Source organism: Ambystoma mexicanum, chromosome 6p (assembly GCF_040938575.1).
Source record: "Ambystoma mexicanum isolate Mex_15411 chromosome 6p, UKY_AmexF1_1, whole genome shotgun sequence".
In the NCBI taxonomy this organism is placed as follows: Eukaryota; Metazoa; Chordata; class Amphibia; order Caudata; family Ambystomatidae; genus Ambystoma; species Ambystoma mexicanum.
In genome coordinates, this window is record NC_090935.1 from 822,395,245 (window position 1) to 822,415,619 (window position 20,375).

Here is a 20,375-nt window from a genome sequence, read left to right on the forward strand (position 1 = left end):
ACACAAAGCTGTTTTTCCAGCATCACCAGATTCTGCAGCCCTGGTCTGTCTCTGCGGTAGTTTGGTTTTAATAAGAGTCCAACGTCCATCTTTCCATCATGACCGCTCTAGCCATGTTATATTTTCATCTGTAGCAAGCATATGTCTTATATACCTTTTGCATATACGATTTCTTCATATTAGAGTACATTTTTCGCTTGTTACTTCAGTAAAATCTTTATTCTTTGGGTATTTGCATATCGTTTCATTGAGTCTCAGTATCTTTCCTCTCTGACGTCACTTATAGCTCTATGATGTCCATTGGTGTGTGTAGACATCCTTCCACCCTTTCAGTTCGAGGGTACATTGGATACAATTGTCTGAGTGCATATCGTCTCTCATCCACTCAATGCGATATTGGGAAGATATCTGGTGCCCCACATAGGGCTCTTCTTCTACTGTTCCAGTATGACATAGGTGAGGGGACGGGAGCTAGGGATGACATGTCCACTTGCCCCTCTACAAAGTCAATAAGTTGCTGTGGCTTCAGAAGAAACTGATAGTAGCCAAGGCACAACTCAATAGCCTTATTACAAATAAGATAATTAGATTGATAGTACGTTGTTAAAGCTTAGACAGCGCTTCTTTGAACAGGGCAGGAAATGCAGCCTGCTCAAGCCAAACAGTTGCAGATTAAAAGAAATTGGGTATTTATCAATTTGATTAAGGGGGAAGATGGTTGAGAGCCAGGTACTGAAAACTGAAGCCTTTTGCTCAATTTGTGTACTCACTATAGAAAGCAAAAAAACTTTATTTTATTTATTTATATTGCGCATACCTGACGAACTTAAGCGTATTTGGGTGCAGATGGCACATCAAAGAGTGATTGAAAAAACAGGAGCACCAGAATTCAACCAACGGGCAATACATATGGTCCAGTGAAATCAAACACCCCTATCTAGTGCCAGGATTCAATTAAATAGGTGGGTCTTTACCACTTTTCGAAAGAGACTCAGTGATTTGACTGCCCGAATCTCTAGGGGTAGTGTGTTCCAAACTCTAGGTACATAAACCGCAAAACACAGATTGCCCCTGTACACACTAGCGAATGATGGAATACTTATAAACTATATGTCCACAGACCGGCTTGTGCAGTATCTGTGGATTTTATCTTCCAAATAGGCCGGGCCAAGTTGTGTAGCCATTTAATTATAAAACAGAGAACTTTAAAGTCAATTCTGTCCCTCACAGACAGCCAATGCAGGGAACAACGGAATCCTAAAATATGGGCAGACTTCTTCACCCCCACCACCAATCTCACAGCAGCATTCTGTGCTCTTTGTAGCCATTGGCACTGTTTAGCTGGGATACCTGCAAGCAGGCCATTACAGCTGTCAAGTTTAGAATGTGCTAATACTCTGACCACTGCAGTCTGCTTGTCTGATGGTACATAGGGTAAAGTCTGACGCAGGAGCCGAAGATTATAAAAAATATGAGAAACAAATGTGAAGAATCCACATCAACTGTGGTAGGTAGGTATTGGGTGCTCTAAGAAAAACTACTATGCCGCTTAAGTAAAATGCTCAGTCCTATTGCACTGTATTCAATAGGTGGAAGCACTTTCATGTAACATCACCGTGTGTGGGTCATAGTATCTAAGCATGAGCATTCTGCAAGGGGACTGGGTCACAGACTCATACATAACTCCTATAATATCAGGTAATGCATGTGCAGTGTTGACATTAAATTGAACCAAGGGTTGCACCTGCACAACACATATGCTAAGAATAGCCCTTCTTAAAATGAACACTCTACGTCAGATGCTGTATTTGTTACAGGCACTCCCAATTATGGTTCCCAAGGTCAACCTAAAGCACTTCCAGAAGGACCTCCTTCACTTTGTATGAATGGAAATAAGTAAGAGTATATTTTTCATAAAACCAGATTTGAGCGGATAAATACAACTCTGAACAACTTTGGATAATAGGGGAATAGATAGTCTGTTTCTGGAAAGGAAATTTGTGGTTATAAATTAAAAAGGCGGTTTCTGGTTCCTATGTTTCCTTTCAGATTTTAAGTAAGTAACATTGCCTATAGTCAAATTTAAAGTAAAAGCAGGAATACAACGTTCAACCAATTGGACTCAATAATGAAGTTCTAGCAAAAAGTCCATCAAGTCAGTTTGTGCAATCCTTGTAATATGATTCCCCCTTTGCAAAGGACAACCAATGATGTAGGTATGCAGCCCCAAATGGAAGCAGGGGAATTGCTGTCAGATAAGTTGCACATGCTTACTTTTTCTGTGGAAGTCTAGATCTCTCTGTTACTCACACGCACAGTTGGTTGTGTATCATTGGCAACTGATAATGAAAGGTAAACAACAGACCATGCAACTCTTCATGTTCAGCAGCAGGCAAAGCACAGACTAGCCTAGAGTAGCTAGACACACTCTTCGCGTCCCATTTACTGGTAACACACCGGAGAACAATTGGCAAGGCTATGCTCCATGTTGAATATTTCATGCTGGTTTAATATCATGGTTGTGGCACATTATTTTGTTTTTTCAACTTTAGATGTTCCAGCGGTATACAACTCCCCAATTGCAGAGGACTGCTGAAATTCATAGTGAAGTTCAAAATTGTGCTTTTCAATTACATTCTCCTTTTACCGGCTTTCGGAGGGCTTTAGGAAGCGAATACTAACCAAGCCAGAGAGAAGACCAAATAACTTTCAATGTGTTTATGCTTTTGGATGAACAAAGGGCCACCAGTAAGTGACTTTGCTTCTCACCGCTCTTAGCTCAGTTTCGGTCCAGACTTGGCAGGTTTAGAGAGGGTCATCGGAGATTGGATTTCCCGCCCTTGGGTCGGCTTCCAGATGCACAGGTTCTGCGGGTGCAGATACAGGTCCGGTTTGGGGCAGGAGCTGTAACTGTTGATTCAGATGAAGAACAAAGAAAACTCTGATGCAGCAGGTCTCGGGGCACAGGAAGGAATGCAGGAAAATAGACTTGAGGGACCATCACTGTCGCACAGTGACGCAGGTGCACCAAACTCTCTCGGTATGACACAGCCTACTATCTGGCGACCCAAAGATGCTGGGATGATGACATTCAGTAGAACTGTGCTTTGTTGGATAAGCTGCAGTTTCCCAAAGTTGTGGGTCGAAACTTAAAATGGTGACGCTCCTGCGCAGCAACCAAGGATTAAGCTAGTCCCAGGGACACTTGCAAATAGGCTCACTTGCAGGGTTACCAGGCGACATCAAGAGTGATTGTTCCATCACTCTCAGGGTTTCAAAGCACCTTCACAGGTCTTCTGAGATCAAGTGCAAAGCAGGGCTACCCCAGGACAACAATGAAATTCGGGTGCCAGCCCTCTTCAATGAATCTCAGGATCGTCCTTTGTTCTGCTCGAAACTTCAGGGTACTTGGTTCCGTCTGCAGGTCGATTCTGACCTATTGCTGAGAATGCAGGACCCTTCCTCCTATCCAAAGTCATGAGAGTGCTTGCATCCAGCCCACCAAGTGGAAGATCTGCTCTATGCATGCACACCAGCAGTGGTCCAATTAGGGACCACTGGGGTTCTTGCGCTCCCGTGCACACCAAGAACTCTGGCATCAGTAGTGTGGATTGGGACCAGACAGTCCGAGCCCACTTCCTGTGTACCTACACACGTGATCTGCAGGGACCGTGAAAGATGCAGTTTTCATGGGCAACTGCATGCGTAAATAAGGACATCCCGGACCTGTAAGGGCAGGGGAAGGCCAAGGAACAAAATGGCCAAAGAAACAGGCAAAAGACCTTGTCGCACAGCAATGTCAGACACTACCCACAGTCATGAGTCAAATGCGGTAAAGGTGGTAGGCTTTGGTAAAAAGTTACAAATACAAGAAAAGGCTACTGCTGCCACCAGTCTATTGCAAGGAACCTTTTACAATAACCAAACCTTCCTTAGAGGGTGTCTAGGGCCATAAAACACAAATACCCCATTGCCGGTACTACAAGATACTTTGCGTAATGATAAAATGTTACCAACAAGTGCCAACAAAGTTGAAAGACTAAGAGAAAGGATGTGTCAGTTTCCCCGTAACAATGAGAGAAAGCCCAGTGGAGTGTGCAGCTGAAGGCTGTGCTACAATGTAAAAAAAGAAATCAGGTTAGGATACAGAAACAAATTCAAACACGTTGGGGTCCATGGACCATGGAGGAAAAGTTGCTTCTAGAGAAAATCTTTTCTTACATGGGGCGAGTCCAAGGATAGGTTTGAAGATGATTAGAAGAAGTTTATACTTAACCCTTTGTTTCATAGATAGCCAGTCAATCTGGCGATGGGCAGAGGAGGTTAGAGGTAAAGTGAGCACGGTTAAAAAAGTGTGTGGACCGCAAAGTTGAGAACTTTGTCCAGAGGTGAAAAAGCATATTTGGGAAGGCCATAGAAGGGACTGGCACAGTAGTCTAATCTAGAAAGAAGGCGATTAGCAGTATTAAAAGGAAAAGGATGACAGTTTTCTGAGTTTGAAGAGGTTGTCTGGCTGCTGTGGCAGATTTGCCGATAAAGAGAGAGATGTGTGATGGGTTGAAGATGATACCAAGGTTACAAATTGAAGCAGAGTAAGGAAGGTGGTCAGAAGAGAAGAAGAGGGCCAGAGGACAAGATAGCCTTATTTGGCTAGGAAGTAGAGAACTTCAGTCCTAGTTGAGTTGAGCACGAGGGAGTGAAATGCCATTCAATATTTGATGGTGGGGTGACAGTTTGAAATTGTTGATAACAGCTCATTGGATAAGAAGTGAAAGGAGAAGATCTGCGTGTCGCCAGCAAAGAGTTGATGGGAGAAACAGTAAGCGATCAGGGCACCAAATGCTGAAGTATAGAGAGTGAGGAGAAGTGGATCAAGGAGAGACCATTGGGGAACTCTAACAGTAAGGGGGGGTGAGTGGGGAGGTAAGGCTGTTCCATGACACCTGAAAGTGTTTGGGGACAAAGTATGAAGCAAACCAAGTAAGGGCCCTATCTCTGATGCCAAGGAGATATAATGAAGAGGGAATGTCAGAATAGTCAAACGGATTAAAGGCAGCAGAGAAGTCGAGACGAATAAGAATAGATTAAAGGTTTGCATGCCGAGCCAAAGAAAGGACGTTGCTGACCTTGAGGAGAGCTGTCTCGATAGAATGCAGAGGTTGGAAGCCCGATTGTAGAGGGTCCTGAAGGTTTTGAGTATCAAGGAACTCAGTGAGTCGATTGAATACTACTTGCTCTAGGATTTTGGAATGGTGTGGTAGAAGAGAGCTAGGGCGAGAGTTGGCAGGACAGTTAGGATCTAGATCAGTTTTCTTAAGGGGAGGGATGACAGCAGTCTTATAAAATGAGTGGAAAAGTGTCACTGTCAAGAGAGGAGTTAAAGAGGGTAGTAAGATATGGAACAACACTGAGCTATGTGTTTTACAATGTGCAGGGAAAGTGGGGGCACAGAAAGGGTTAGCCTTGAGTGTAGAGCAATAATCTCATACGGTTGGTGGGGGCAAAAGAAGACATAGAAGTGGGAGGGGAGAAAAGTGAACAGGAGGAGGGGATAGAGGGTTATTAGTGAGGGTATTGTGAGTGGTACACATTTAAGATGCAAAGAAGAGAGCAATATCATTTGCATAAAGAGTAGAGGAGATGGAGTTGGGTTTAGGAGGTGAGATAATTGAGTTGAGAGATTTTTAGAGAGGCCTAGGTTGAGAGGATTGAGACAAAATAAGATAAAGATAGAAGTCACGTTTGGCAGAGTCAAGAGTAGAGGAATAGTTTTGAAGAGCAGTGAGATGGAGTTGGAGATCAGAGGAGTGTCTTGACCTTTGCCAAGTGCAAAGCTTTTTCTGCATTCCTGTTTTCAGGGTGCGGATGAGGTGTCATCCGTAGGAGTGCATGTAATATGAGGGTAGTGAGAGGAAAAGGCAGCATAAAGAGCAGTGTTAAAGTTAGTGAAGACTTCTTCAGTGGATGGGAAGGTGAATTCTGCATAGGAGGAGCGAGAGTGGGGTAGGTCAGAAAGGTAGTCGCAGAGTTTGGAGGAGGGAAACTTGCACTTAGTAATAGTTGTAGATGGAGAGCGTGAGGAAGAAGCAAGAGTGGAGATTGAGGCAAAGACAATAGTGATTGGCGGAAGAAGGTGCAGTGGAGATATTAAAGGCAGACAGTTGTGAGGACATGAGAATAAAGTCATGGGAGTTTCCATTTGAATGGGTGGGCAGAGAGTGGATAGAAGAGAGTGAGTGGTTAAGTAGAATAGAGTTAAAGACAGTGGATAGAGCAGCAGAGATAGTGAGAAGGGAGCTAGAAGTCACCAATGACAATGAGGTGGTGATAGGGAGAGAAATAGTCAGTTAGTTGGGAAATGTGGTTGAAGAATTGACCCTACGGGCCCAGATGGCCAGTAGACATAGATCACATGTATGCCATAGGAGGCAGATAGTGTATTTGAATAAGGGAGAATTATCAGGAGATAGGGGAGTAGAAGAGATAGGAGGTTTGAAGGACGAAACAGTCTTACACCACCATCCCTGCCAGTGTGGTGGGGAGAATGAGCGACGGTATAGGCAGGGTCATGAAGAGCAGCAAGGGTTGCTGAGTCGGAGGGTGAGATCCAAGTTTCATTAAGGGTAATGAGGTCAAGGGAAGGAGAAAGGAAGACGTCAGGGGTAAAGGTTTTATTACTGACACTGTGCGTTCCAAAGGGCAATAGAAAGAGAGTGAGATGTAGAAACGGTGACATTGAGTCTGAGCAATAGAGAGGTGCTGGGGATAGATATGATAAGAGGCTCTGTAATGGAACTTATGGCTGGAGTAGGTTTTGTGATAGAAAGACTAGTGGAATGAGAAGAGAGGTGAAGTTGAGGAAAAGAGATAATAGGAATAGGGAGAGAGTTGAGATGGGTCTGAGCGGTGGAAAGATACATGTCCTTGGCCGATTTGAATACAGGAATAATTGGAATTTTCATGACATCAATTCAAGACTACAGATTTCCTCACAGCGATAATATTGCTTGTGCTTGCATATGCCAATGAATTATTAAATTGTGGCATGTGACCTAGCCAGATGATGCTTCTCTCTTTCATCCTCCTTTCATATGGTTCAGCAAGGGTTGCTTAGTTACTGCCTTAAGTATGTATTTATACATTTATAAAGTGCCTTAGGTTTGGAGGCAAATGGGTGCATAAAACACATGAGCAATGAACAAACAGAAAAAACACTGACACAGCAAAAAAACACAATAAAATGGGTAAGCAAAACCTAAGGAATACAACTATAAAACAATGCATTAAAATCATGCATATGAAAGACAGGCACACATGGCTAAATTCCACATAAAAATCAAGCTACCAATTAAGTGAAATAAAAAGATTTAAATGCTTTCGTAATGCAAGGGAAGCCTCTTAACGCAGGTAGGAGGACAAACTTTCAAAGGTCAGGAGCCAGAAAATTAAAAGAACGTTTGCCGACTTATACCGCGGTACAGTTAGCAGGTTGTTCTGACTGAATCTTAGCAACCAAGCATGTTGTTGGCTCAGTCTCTATTTGAGATGTTCCCACAAGTAGGCTGCCACAATAATCTATTCTGGCTCCAGCTATAGCACGAGCGAGAGTGGCACAATTACTCTCTAAAATCTAGGGCCGAATCTGGTTCAATAATCTCAGATAGTAGGCTGAGGAGGAAGTCGCAAAATTCACTTGATCTTTCATGGGTAGTGTCGAAATCCATGTAAATCACAAGAGTTTTGACGTTTCGGAAGCACATCTATCGGGCAACCTGCATAGAATAACTCTTGTAGGATGTGGGATTTTTATCCAGTCTTTGTTGTGTCCCGACGAGAAGTAACTCTGTTTTAGTCTCATTAAGTGTGAGCCCATTATGTCTCATCCAGCTCTTAATGAGGCCAAAAGAGTATTAATCTTGGCAGAATCTGCTGCGTAGTCCTCTGACAACTGTACCAATATTTGAGTATCGTCGGCATAGTTTGTGTACAGGACATCATCATCCAGCATCTCAAATAGTGGTTTCATAAGAATATTAAACCATGTGAGTGAGAGGCCGGAGCCCAACCGGATTTGCTGTCACTTCACTACTAAAAACTCTTGCTGATCTGTCTGATAGAACAAGATACCATCCAAGCAGCCGCCAATCTGAATAAAAATATTAAAATCCAAAAGAATAAAAGCTGCCGAAAGAGCTAAAAGTGAAAGCAGAGAGACATGTTCAAGAGGGCTGATTTTGTGCTATGATAGGCTCGAAAGACCAACTGCCCAGGTCCGAGAAGGTTATGCTCTTCCAAGTGCGCCTGAATTTGTAAATACGCAACTCGATCTAAACATTCGAAAATAAAAGATACCTTTGTGATGGATCGGTAGTTTGTCGCAATACTGGGATCCATAGAGGCTTTTTAAGGAAAGGGGGGATCTATGCTTACTTAATACAAACCGGTACATGCGCAGCTTGAAATGAGGCATTGACAAATCCCGAGATTGCCGGGGCAAGACTTTTTTCGAGGAAAAGAGAGGATGGGGATGGTGAGAGTGTTGAGATGGTTCTGATTGGTGGAAAGATACCCGTCATTGGTGGATTTTGATACAGGACTAATTGGAATTTTCGTGTGATATCAATTCAAGACTACAGATTTCCTCACAGCGATAATATTGCTTGTGCCTGCATAAGCCAATTAATTATTTAAACGAGGCATGTGACCTTGCCAGATGATGGTTCTATCTTTTGTCCTCGTTTCATATGGTCCCCCAAGGGTTGCATAGTTACTGCCTTGAGTATTTATTTATACATTTATAAAGTGCCTTAGGCCCGCAGGCAAACAGGTGCATAAAACACATGAGCAATGAACAAACAGATAAAACACAGACAAAGCAAAAAACACAGTAAAATGGGTTAGCAAAACCTAAGGAATACAACTATAAAATCTTGCATATGAAAGACAGGCACACATGCCTAAATTCCACATAAAAAGCAAGCTACAAATTAAATGAAAAAAAAAGATTTAAACGCTTTCTTAATTCAAGAGAAGCCTCTGAACACAAGTAGGAGGGCAAACTTTCAAAGGTCAGGAACACGAAAATTAAAAGCACGTTTGCCAGCTGTATAATCTTTATACCATCACAGTTAGCAGGTTGCTCTGACTAGATTTTAGCAACTGACCATGTTCTTGGCTAGGTTTCTGTTTCAGATAGACCTGGTTCTCACCGAATAGGCATGTGTGACTGATGGTGAGCAGCCTTAAATTCAGATGCTCCCACACTGGAAGCCAGTGCAAAGCCCTTCTAGCCACGGTAACATGAGCTTGGCGCTTCAAACAAGCCACCGTCCTCACTGCATTGTTCTGCACTACTTGTAGTTTAGGTTACTCCGAGATGTGCCCACAAGTAGGCTGCCACAATAATCTATTCTGGCTGCAACTATTGCACAAGCTAGAGTGGCACAAATTACTCTCTGAAATATAGGGCCAAATCTGTCTCAATAATCTTGGATTGATCTTGGCTTCTTGGCTGATGGGGAAGTCAAAAAATTCACTTGATCTTTCATGGACAGTGTCGAAATCCATGTAAATCCCAAGGGTTTTGACCTTCGGAAGCACATCTTTCGGGCAACCTGCTATAGAATAACTCTTGTAGGATGTGGGATTTTTATCCAGTCTTTGTTGTGTCCCGAAGAGAAGTAACTCTGTTTTAGTCTCATTAAGTGCCAGCACATTATGTCTCATCCAGCTCTGAATGAGGCCAAAAAGAGTATTGATCGTGACAGAATCTGCTGCTTAGTCCTCCGACAACTGTACCAATATTTGAGTATCGTCCGCATAGTTAGTGTCTAGGACATCATCATCCAGTAACTCAAATTGCTGTTTCATAAAAATATCAACCAATATGGATGAGAGGCCGGAGCCCAACTGGATTTGCTTTCACTTCACTACTAAAAACTCTTGCTGATCTGTCTGATAAAAAAGAAACCATCCAATCAGCCGCCAATCTGAATAAAAATGCCTCCGATTGAACTCTTTTAAACAAAATATTAAAATCCAAAAGAACCAAAGCTGCCGAAAGAGCTAAAAGTAAAAGTACAATCCAAATTTAGAGACAAGCTTGCTTTAATATACAAGAGAGTTGATTCTGTGCTATGATAGGCTCGAAAGCCCAACTGCCTAGGTCCGACAAGGTTATGCTCTTCCAAGTGATCCTGAATTTGTAAATATGCAACATTTTAAAATAAAAGATATGTTTGTGATGGATCGGTAGTTTGTTGCAATACTGAGATCCATAGAGGCTTTTTTAAGCAAAAGGGTGATCTATGCTTGCTTAATAGAAACAGGTACGTGTGCATCTTGAAATGAGGCATTGACAAATTCCGAGATTACTGGGGTAAGACTTGATGCACATGTTATGACCCTGGATGGACAGGGATCACCTGGACAACTAGTGGGTTTAAGATTCTGCAACACTTCCAAAATATCTAAATCAGTTACTTTCCTGAACTCAAAAATAGGTTTTGACGACATGGAAGGAGAACGGCCACTCACAGGGGCAGATACCCCCGGCGTTTTGACAGCAATGACCTTCTTTCAGTTTCCTAAATTATTAAAAAAGAGTCTGCTATATCCTGATACGCCAGTCCTGATTCTTCACAACCGGGATCCTCATTGCTTTCATAGGATTGCACTTTGTGGCTATCTTAGAACACTGCATGTGGCCCGCCATCACATTGAGTAATGCCATGCATGCTTCATTCATTTAGCGGAATGCTTTTACTTCGAGTTAAGAAATGTTCTCCTATTGTTTAAGGGTCGGGATTAACTCTGTATTTTTTGTAGAGTCTATGGCCCTCATTACAAGTCAGGCGTTAAGGGTTTAACGGCGCCGTCGGCGCCGTTAACCCTTAACGCCTGATTCACACTTTAACGCCTGCTTTTTGCAGGCGTTAAAGTCCAAGGCGCTAAGCGACCTTGGTCCTAATTACGGCACCGTAATTTACGGTGCCGTAATTAGCGCCTTCCCCATCACCATTATGGCCTATGGGGCAAAAATGGGAATGGGGAAGGGCAAATGGTGAATGGGGAATTACCGCCCCACTCACCTTGGAATGGGGCGGTAATTCCACCATCCACCATGGCGGAATCCGACATGGACCATGGTGCTAATAGCACCATGGTCCACCGCCTGACTTGTAATGAGGGCCTATGTAACTTAACGCAATACATCATTACGTAAATAACGTATTCTCTTTTCTCTTTCTAGATTTCCACCTCGAAGAAGTCATTGACTGGCCCGGTGTGAACCTCAAATTAGGGCAGGTTTCCGGTTTGGCGCTAGACCCTGAAAATAACCTTGTTATATTCCATAGGGGTGATCACGTCTGGAATGGAGAGTAAGTATCTTTGAGATGTGTCATAGGGTTTTATTGGTGGAGGGATCACTGCATTGGGTTTAAATGTCATGTGTTAGTACCAAGTTCAAATGGAAGGTGTATTTTTATTTGTGAATTGGTAATTTTATTGGAGTATGCTAGGATACAGAATGTCTGTGCCCCGGCGCTCGTAGGGTACAAATTAAAATAAAGTCCACGATTTTAAAATGTTCCTTTTCTGAAGACATTTGAAAAGAATCTTTTTTATGAGGGGTTATGCTACAGATGCTTTTGATAATAGTTTGAACCTTTTTCAGAGACATGCAATTTGCAGGCAATTTGCAATACATTTTCCAAGAATAGGATTCCATTTATAATAATAATGTAAAAAAGAGTTATATGGCACCACGTGCAACAAATATCCCTTCAGAGTGTCAAGTGTGAAGAGGGGACAGAAAGGTGAAGAGGGAAGGCAGATGAGAGAGAGAGAGGGATAGGATGAGCCGGTCCAAAGGAGAGGTAGAAAGGGTGGGGTAAAGGACTACTTTTCTAGCAAGGTTAGCTGAAGCACTCTAGTCTTAAATTTCATTAAACAATTGAGGTTTGTGATCTCCGCAGAGAAATCAATGATGCACATTTCAAAAGTTACAAATATAATTGAAGTCGACGCATTTTCTGTTTAAAGATTAAGTCAGAGCTTTGGACTTGTGAAATTTTGAACTATGTGCTTGACTTTTCCCCCTTTCCCAGTGCTTCTTTAATAACGAGGGCACACTAGAACATCAATCTATTTCCATGTCTGTTTTTTATTGCTGATGTCATGTATCTCTTTTCATTTTAAAGTATGACCTCTTGATCTTACAACAACATCAGAGATCTGAGTAAAATGCTTCACCCCACCTCTCATAAGTAGAAAAGGCCTTGTTACGTTCAATAAAACTACAAACTGTGCACAAAACTTTAAAAGCTTGATGGCGAGGTACCTTGCATATGTGGGTGTCCTGCATGGTTTTGTCTTGTCCCTTCTTTGGTTGCAGACACCATCCTCGGTTTTTATTTGTTTAAAAGAATTCTTCTAATTTATTTCATTTTGAATAATTTTGTGCATGTATGTTTAACAACTTTATTTCTGACAAGTGCTCCATTAAACCATATTTAAACAAATACAGAACAATTCATGTTTTCTCAATACACCAAACTAGATCATACATATTGTACTATATAAAATCCAATCTTTACTATTAAACCAATGCTGTAGTTCTGACTCTAGATGAGCTCAAGGATCATTAGTTTCACTTCACCATGGACATATAGACCAGTGGACAGAGCACTGACTGCATTGATGTGACTGCTCAGCAGGGCACCTTCCCTTCGACTGCCAGCTGAGTGTGATCTTGATCCTTAAATATTTCTATAGGGTAGCATGTCCAGGCCCCAGCTCACTTCATGTATGCAAGGAATTTTGTTTTAAATGTTTTTTTTTATTGTTGCCTATAGAGTTTACAAGAAACATTACACAACATAAATAGCATTGAAAAAAATGCATAAAACAGACAAATCACACATAAAATCATATACAAATTAAAAAACACAATTCATGATCATAAAAGGAACAATTAAACAAGCATTCATTTGATACAAATCTATTCCGCAGAATCTAATCTCATTAAACTGACATTACATGATTCCATGTTTTTCTCATCCAATTCAGAATTAAGAAAGATTAGAAAAGAATTCAGAGCTAAGACCAAGGAAATGCTACTGCCCCACATACACCTACACCAAAACAAATTCCTGGACACTTCTGACATGTCAGCGATCTTCTCCTTAAAAGACTAAACACGTTCTTCCTCAAAATAAGAACACACAACCACCAAATGCCCCAAGGTTTCCAAGGAATTAGGTGCTCCGCAGAATCTGCATTTGCTATCGGGTGTATAAATACCATCCAAGATAGTAGGCTTCCTCCAATGCCTGAAACTCTCATAAACAGGCAATTGGTTGAGCCTGAAGCGCATGTGGGACATGGGTATGATTGAACAAGGATATCGCTGGAGATACAACGGCAAACATTCTCTTGCATGGAAAAATTTAGAGTATTCCTCGTAGGTGGTATAAGAGGAAATACAGTCAACTGTTTCAGCCTAATCCGTCCTAAACAGAATCTTTTTAAACTGCCCCGGTCTTTGCACCAGATCTTGTTGAGAGACCCCAATGTAAACCGATATTGAGCTCATCCTTTCTCTAAAATCTTCCATAGAGGGAAAACTACCAGAATGCAATGTTAAGTGCAGATTCTCATATTCTTTTGGGAGGCTCAATCATTCTTCTGTATAAGGAGAGCTGTCTCCAGACATACCTAGCTTTCAGGGAAACGAGCCACAGCTTGTGTTAATGACCGCATTTGCAATGGCCATCTAGAGGCCCAGTACTTCCTTCCAGAGCTTCCCTTGTAGGATGTTTAAAGTGTTTTCCATATTGTGGCTACATAAGTCCAGACCGTACAAGATGACGATGCAAGGATTTGAAGGCAGAGGCCATAGGGCAGATGAAATATGAAAGAAGGTGACAGGGGTGGCGGTGCAGTGGCTATGACCACAAAACGTATAGCTGAGCTTTCTTTCTGCAGTCAACAGGTCAAATAGCCTTGATGCCCTATGATTTGACGAGACCATGCATATCCTCAATATAGCAAACCAGATCATAAAAACTGAAATATATTAAATACAATCTTTACAATTAAACAACAGTGCCCCCGGTGTGTAATTAATCCCATTGTGAATGCACACTGTGATGAATCCTGCAGCATCATCACAGATCCCTAGCCTAAAGCCTTCTCTCATGTGGCCAGGGGAAGGCAGCCGCTACTTGATCCTCACCTTGGGCGTGGCATAATGAGGGAGGATCACACAGGAGGAGATGTCTGTCGTGGGTCAAGTGGTCACTTCCTTGGGAGAGACGCAGTATTCTTCTTTTCATTAGGATGATGACTCTATAGATCCCAAATACTTAATAGCATGATGTCATTACACAAGTCCATGCCAGGTAAAGTCCAAAGAAGATTTTCTGAGAAACCACCAAAACAGAATATCGTATTTGTTAGAAATCCTTAAGACACATGTGATGTCTCCTGAATACAATGATTCTCTCGTGGGTAAAGGTCCTGAGCATAATATCACTGCACATCACATTTACATAACATCTTCTGCTTATGACAAACTTAAGTGCAACCAACAATTAAAACAATATCTCCTCAGAAGGGGTGAAAACGTTATGGACTTCAGGTCCCATACTACTGTGACGAGGAGGAGGAAAGAAGAGTAATGTAGAATAAGAACAACTGTAAGCCAAAGGTGCAGAGTAGTTCTAATAATGATCAGCTGTGTGAGAGATTTAAAAATGATGCACCTTGTGCACATACGTGTGCAGGAGATGAGGATGCAGTCCCAGCCTGACGGAAGAAGCGGGAGCAGAGAGTCACGGAGGACGCGGAGCGAGAGACACACTCTAGCCACGCTGGTGGAGGGAAATGCTCACAGGCACCCACCTGGAGGCTTTGTAGCCTGGAGGAGAGATACTTCTCTTGAACTGAATAGACTATTGTTGGGACAGAACGTTTTCAAAGGTCTTCCTGAATTGATCCAGAGGAAGGTTGATAAAAGTCAAACTTTGTGTCTGTTTCTCATTTCTGACCCCTCACAGCACATTCATATGCCCTTAATCAGTCCCTTTGCTCATTTGTGCAAATAAGGAGGCATTTTTGTGTATTTCAACACGCATCCCGAATCTACAAACGGGATGCGCTTTCAAATGCAAAAAAATGAAAGATCTTCAGTTGTGCCTGTTTGAACTAAGCGCGGGGGAATGCTCAATGCATGATGGGTTATTTTCTGAACCTTCATGCATTTTTCTTTGTAGTGGGAGAACAGTGATGTTAAACACTCCCCTCCCACTTAAATTTCTATCCTTCAAATAAGGAAAGAAATGCATTTATTTTTACCCCATTTCAGAGGGCCGGTCACTCTGAAATATGCTCCAAGCACCCACGTGGGTGCTGGGTGCCTACATATAATACATTAGTGTTGGGAGCATTCTCCTGAAACTAATGTATTTAAGGGGGCTGAGCAGCGCATCTTTGTGCTTCTGTTCAGCCCTTCTTGAAATGTGCAAGTCATCTTTAAGAATAAGGTGTCTAGCACATTTCTTAAATGAGGGAAAATAAAAAAAACGGCATCCTCTGCACTTTTTTAGTTTTTACTCAGTTTTGGGAATCTGACTTTTGGGAATCTGGCCCAGTTTGTCCGTTCACCATAGCACACATCCTGTAGCATTGTCCCCCTTCACCATAGCACACATCCTGTAGCATTGTCCCCTTTCTGCAGGCAATATATTGATCACATGCAATCCTGCGTTTTGATACATTTGACTGGCACTATTTTTGGAATATAGCAAGTCTGATAAATATCATTACAGAGATTTGCATTCATATACCACATACGGCAGTACCGAATTCCAGCGGTTAATAAACTTGGATGTATTTGTACTTTTGTGATAGTAACACCTGCTGTGTTACAAAAACAGTGTACATCATTAGACACTGCTAGATGTTAAAAGTATCAGAGCATCAGTATGATTCAGGGCTAAAGCTTGATTCCTCCAAACGAGGGTTGCAAAAACTAGCCTCCACCCCAATTAAGAGCAAAATATGTTAGTCGCTAAAGGTGATTAGTTAGTCAAAGTCCTGGGTGTGGAACCAAATGGTTGAGGCTCATATCCTGGCTTTGCTTGTGCATGATAGAGTGATCCTGGACAAATCATCTTATCTCATTGTATAGTACTTCAATGAGAAGGCTTGCCAATGGTGCCATTGTTTAGCCCTTTGCCTGATCTTTCTTTTTATGGCCATTTGAGTGAAAGTGTTACATACAGAAGAGAGCTGACCAAATGTCATCGGCCACTGGCGAGAATGTTTTACACATGCACCACTTGATATGATCGTGCTTAACCTTGATGGTAGAACGCATGAAACTGAAATGAGTCTAACTTTGATCATCATGCTTCTATAAAGTTTTGTTTTTAAATGTTTTTTAAGTCAAGTTATTATAGGATTTGTGTACTTTCTCAGTTGTACAAAACAAGGTATTATTTTAATACATGTAAGTCAAACATTCACAAATAGCTGTACCTTGCTCTATGATGAGAACTGGGAAACAATGCGCCAAGTGCAGATATTACAGATTAACTGAAATCCCAGCTTCACCTCATAATCAAGGTGTGTGGAGAGGGCGCTAGAGAGCCAACCAAGATGGCGGCTCCCTAGTGAGCTCCATCGTCGTACCCTGAATGAATCCTGAAAACACATTGATTCCAGGCTCATCCAAACACGATTTGCCCCCACGCTCCCCCCCCCAGCTATCCAGCGACGAGGAAAAACCAGCCATCAAGGGCTCTAAGCCTACCCAGCGGTCCAGCTGTATCAGTCAGCGCCGGCCGGCGGGGCCTCAAACGCACGAGAGGACCGTCACGCCTCCACCCCCAGAGACAGCTTGCCGGCAGCGGAGCCCTTCCTCGAGCGCAGCGCGGCGAGACTGCGAGGAGAGGCTCTCCTCGCATGCAGTCGTAGCGGGACTGGAACGCGCAGCGAGATGTGCCCTGGTGCCTTCTGGAGTGCGGCTCGAGGCGGGCTCCTGCTGGGGCTGACTGCGAGCCCCGGAGGCGGACCCCATCCATCACGTCCATCCCCTGGCGGGGGTTCATGGTGTCCAGCAGTGCGGCGAGAAGCGGGGCGAGAGCGGAGCTGAAGCAGCTATGAGGGCACCCGAGCCCCAGATTAGCAGAGAGGGGTGTGAGCAGAGAGGCCCAGGGGAGAAGTCGGCCACTTGTCTGGAGCCATAATCGGGAGCAAACAACACACTCACTACAATGTGAGAGGAACGCTGGCCCTCGCCCCCCCCCCCTGAAATCACCCGGTGACCCACTCCTGTACACGGCATAGGGACAATAGCAGACACCACAAGCTGGTGGGCCCCCGCTGCATGTGTAGCAGCAACAAGCTCGGCAATCTATCTGCCAAGGTCGACCAGATCCAGCACAGATCACGCCGAAACAACATCAGGATTTTAGGGGTGAGAGAACACCAAATCGCAATAAAAATTGAGGACTTTGGGGAGCAGGTCTGCAAAACACTGTTCGGCCCAGCACTCTCCAACTTGTTCATGGTGGAGCGAGCCCACAGAGTCCCGGCTAACCGCCCCATCCCTGGGGCACCACCTCGTCCAATCATAGCTAAACTTCTCAACTACAAGGACCGCAACATACTACACCTGGCCAGGGAGAAAGGTGACCTAAACTACTACCCATCAGTCCAGGCACAACGAAGAACATTCACTGGGGTGAAAAGATGGTTGCAAGATAACCAAACGCTCTACTCTATGATATACCCAGCGAAAATGCGCATACAACATGACGGAAAGTCCCAATTCTTTAATACCCCTGAGGAAGCAAACTCTTTTCTGGATAAATTAGGATGTGAACAACCCAAGACCTCCAAGGAGAGACCGACCTGGAAGAGTCCCCCCGTGACACTGCTCACCGCATGAAGGGGACCAACCCAACTCTACATGATCAACCACCTGGAATCTTTAACAGTGAATTAAGACAGGGTGCGACGGCCCTTGAGAGGTCACTAGCGCCCCAAGCACAGCAGCGTTATGTTTTGGGTTTTTGAATGGGGGAATCTGACAGGCGAGTTGGGGGTTGCCTGCGTTGGGAAGTGATTTTGGTTAACGTTTGAGAGACACGCCTGCCGGGGGTCCGAGTCCCACCACCTGCCTCCACGTGTTCCAGCCAGAAACTCCAGGAATGCCCACGGACCGAGAATATATGTACCCACACTCCAACCTACAAATAAGCAGAATCACACAATCAACGGCATCCGAGCTCTAAAACAAGTCAAACGAGTTACCATTTCGCCACATTCAAGCTAGCCACGTGGAACATTAAAGGGGGCAACCACCCAACAAAAACAATAAAAATAACCCAATACCTTTGGAGGCACAAAATAGACATTTCACGGATCCAGGAAACCCATATCCTCCCAGGCAAGGAAAATCGCTGGGCCCAGGAGTGGGGCTGCCCCAGATACTTCTCCTCATATTCCTCATATTCCTCAGATTCCAGAGGGGGGCCATCTTGATAAACAAAAGCCTAAAATTCAGGCTCCCATCGTCCTGCAAGGACACAACAGGCAGGAAACTTCTCGTGCGTGGGATCCTGGAGGGGACAGAACTCATCATTGTGAACTCCTTCGGATCCAATGTTGACGGGGCAAATAACTTCGATTGGGTCATGACACACCTCGAGGAAGCTGGGTCAGCTACAATAATTTGGGGCGGCGACATGAACACCACACTTGACCCCCAAAAAGATAAATTGCACCCAACATCTACCCCGTCCCCCAAAGCAGCACTCCAAATTCTCGAGATATGCAAAGCATACGGCCTGGAAGACGCCTGGAGACGCCAACATGGTTCCTCCCGGGACTACATGTTCCACTCCTGGGTCCATAAAACGAGCTCACGACTAGATTACTTCCTGGTATCCACACAGAGTGAGCTACAATGGGAACAATACCACATCCTTCCAAGCACAAAATCAGACCATTCGGCAGTCACGCTGGAATGCGAGCCCCCCCACCCCCCCTGACCAACCAAAATGGGATAGTCACTGGAGATTCAAACCTGGGGCGCTGCAAGACCAAGTCTTTCAGAATCTCCTTCATAGAAACCAACCAGGACTCAGTGGCATCTGCTGGAACACTGTGGGAATCCCTAAAATGCTACATAAGAGGGGTATGCATATTGAAGGAACACGGAATTCTGAAACTCATTAGAAGAGAGCTCAACTTTAGTGAAGCCCGATTAAAAGAACTTGAACGTCAAAACCCTGCGCCCACGACCCCGCTAATAATTGCGGCATTAAAAAAAGAATTGGATATGTTCAATGAGGCAGCCAATTGCGAAATAACATTTCTAACCCAAGGCCACTGCATCCGCCAATATGGCGAGGGGCAAAAACCAGAGGCCCTTCTAGCACGAATGATAGCAGCAGACAGAAAACCCTCACAGATAACGCAAGTACATGACCACAGAGGCCACCTGATCCACACGGACAAAGAAATAGCAGAAGTCTTCCGAGCCTTTTATCAAAATCTCTACAAATCCAAATACTGCACCAACCAAGATGAGCTCCTGAAATACCTAAATGAAATCGAGCTATACTGGGTGGACTCCACGTTAAGAGAGCCTATAAATAAACTCATTACACTATAGGAAGTCCATCTCACACTAAAAGACCTCCCAAGAACCAAAGCCCCCTGGCCCAGACGGACTGATCAGGGAATTTTATAAAACATTCGCCCCCCTTCTGGCGCCTTTGCTATTGCAAGTATACGAGGAAGCACTCGAAAAAGGAGCCCTCCCACCAACTCTCAGAGAAGCGAATGTCATCCTATTACATAAAGCTGGGAAACCCCCAGAGGATTGCAGCTCTTATAGACCAATTTCATTGATCAATCTCGACAATAAGATTCTAGCCAAGATTCTAACCACCAGACTGCTCCCCCTGATGCCAGCCCTGGTACTCGCAGGTCAGGCATGATTCATCCCCGGCCGCAATACGACATTTGGTAGAAGGCGAATGTTTGGAGTCATGGAGGCACTGAACCCATCTTGCCAAGCAGTCGCAACCATTCTGGATGCGGAAAAGGCATTCGACTCATCGAGTGGCCCTTCCTTTTTGAGGCCCTAAAAAGACTGGGCCTTGGAAATCACTACATCAAGCTTATGAAACTTTTGTATAACCAACCCGCTCACATATAATTCTGGGGAGAACCCGTTCACTACCCATAAACCTGATTAGGGGTACTAGACAGGGCTGCCCCTTATCCACAGTGCTATTTGCGCTGGTAATGGAGCCCCTCGCCTCAGACCTATCTTTCGGCCCACATAAATTAAT

At 43.8% G+C, this 20,375-nt stretch overlaps 1 protein-coding gene across 4 annotated transcripts in view; it reads left to right on the forward strand.

Annotated features, from left to right (window-relative positions):
* Positions 1–20,375, forward strand: part of PAM (peptidylglycine alpha-amidating monooxygenase) — a 1,287,650-nt gene that overhangs the window by 871,943 nt on the left and 395,332 nt on the right. For all 4 annotated transcript variants that reach the window (XM_069625460.1, XM_069625461.1, XM_069625463.1 and 1 more), the window contains one exon: positions 11,252–11,381. In XM_069625460.1, coding sequence (XP_069481561.1) covers positions 11,252–11,381 — 130 coding nt within the window. The remainder of the gene's footprint in view (positions 1–11,251; positions 11,382–20,375) is intronic.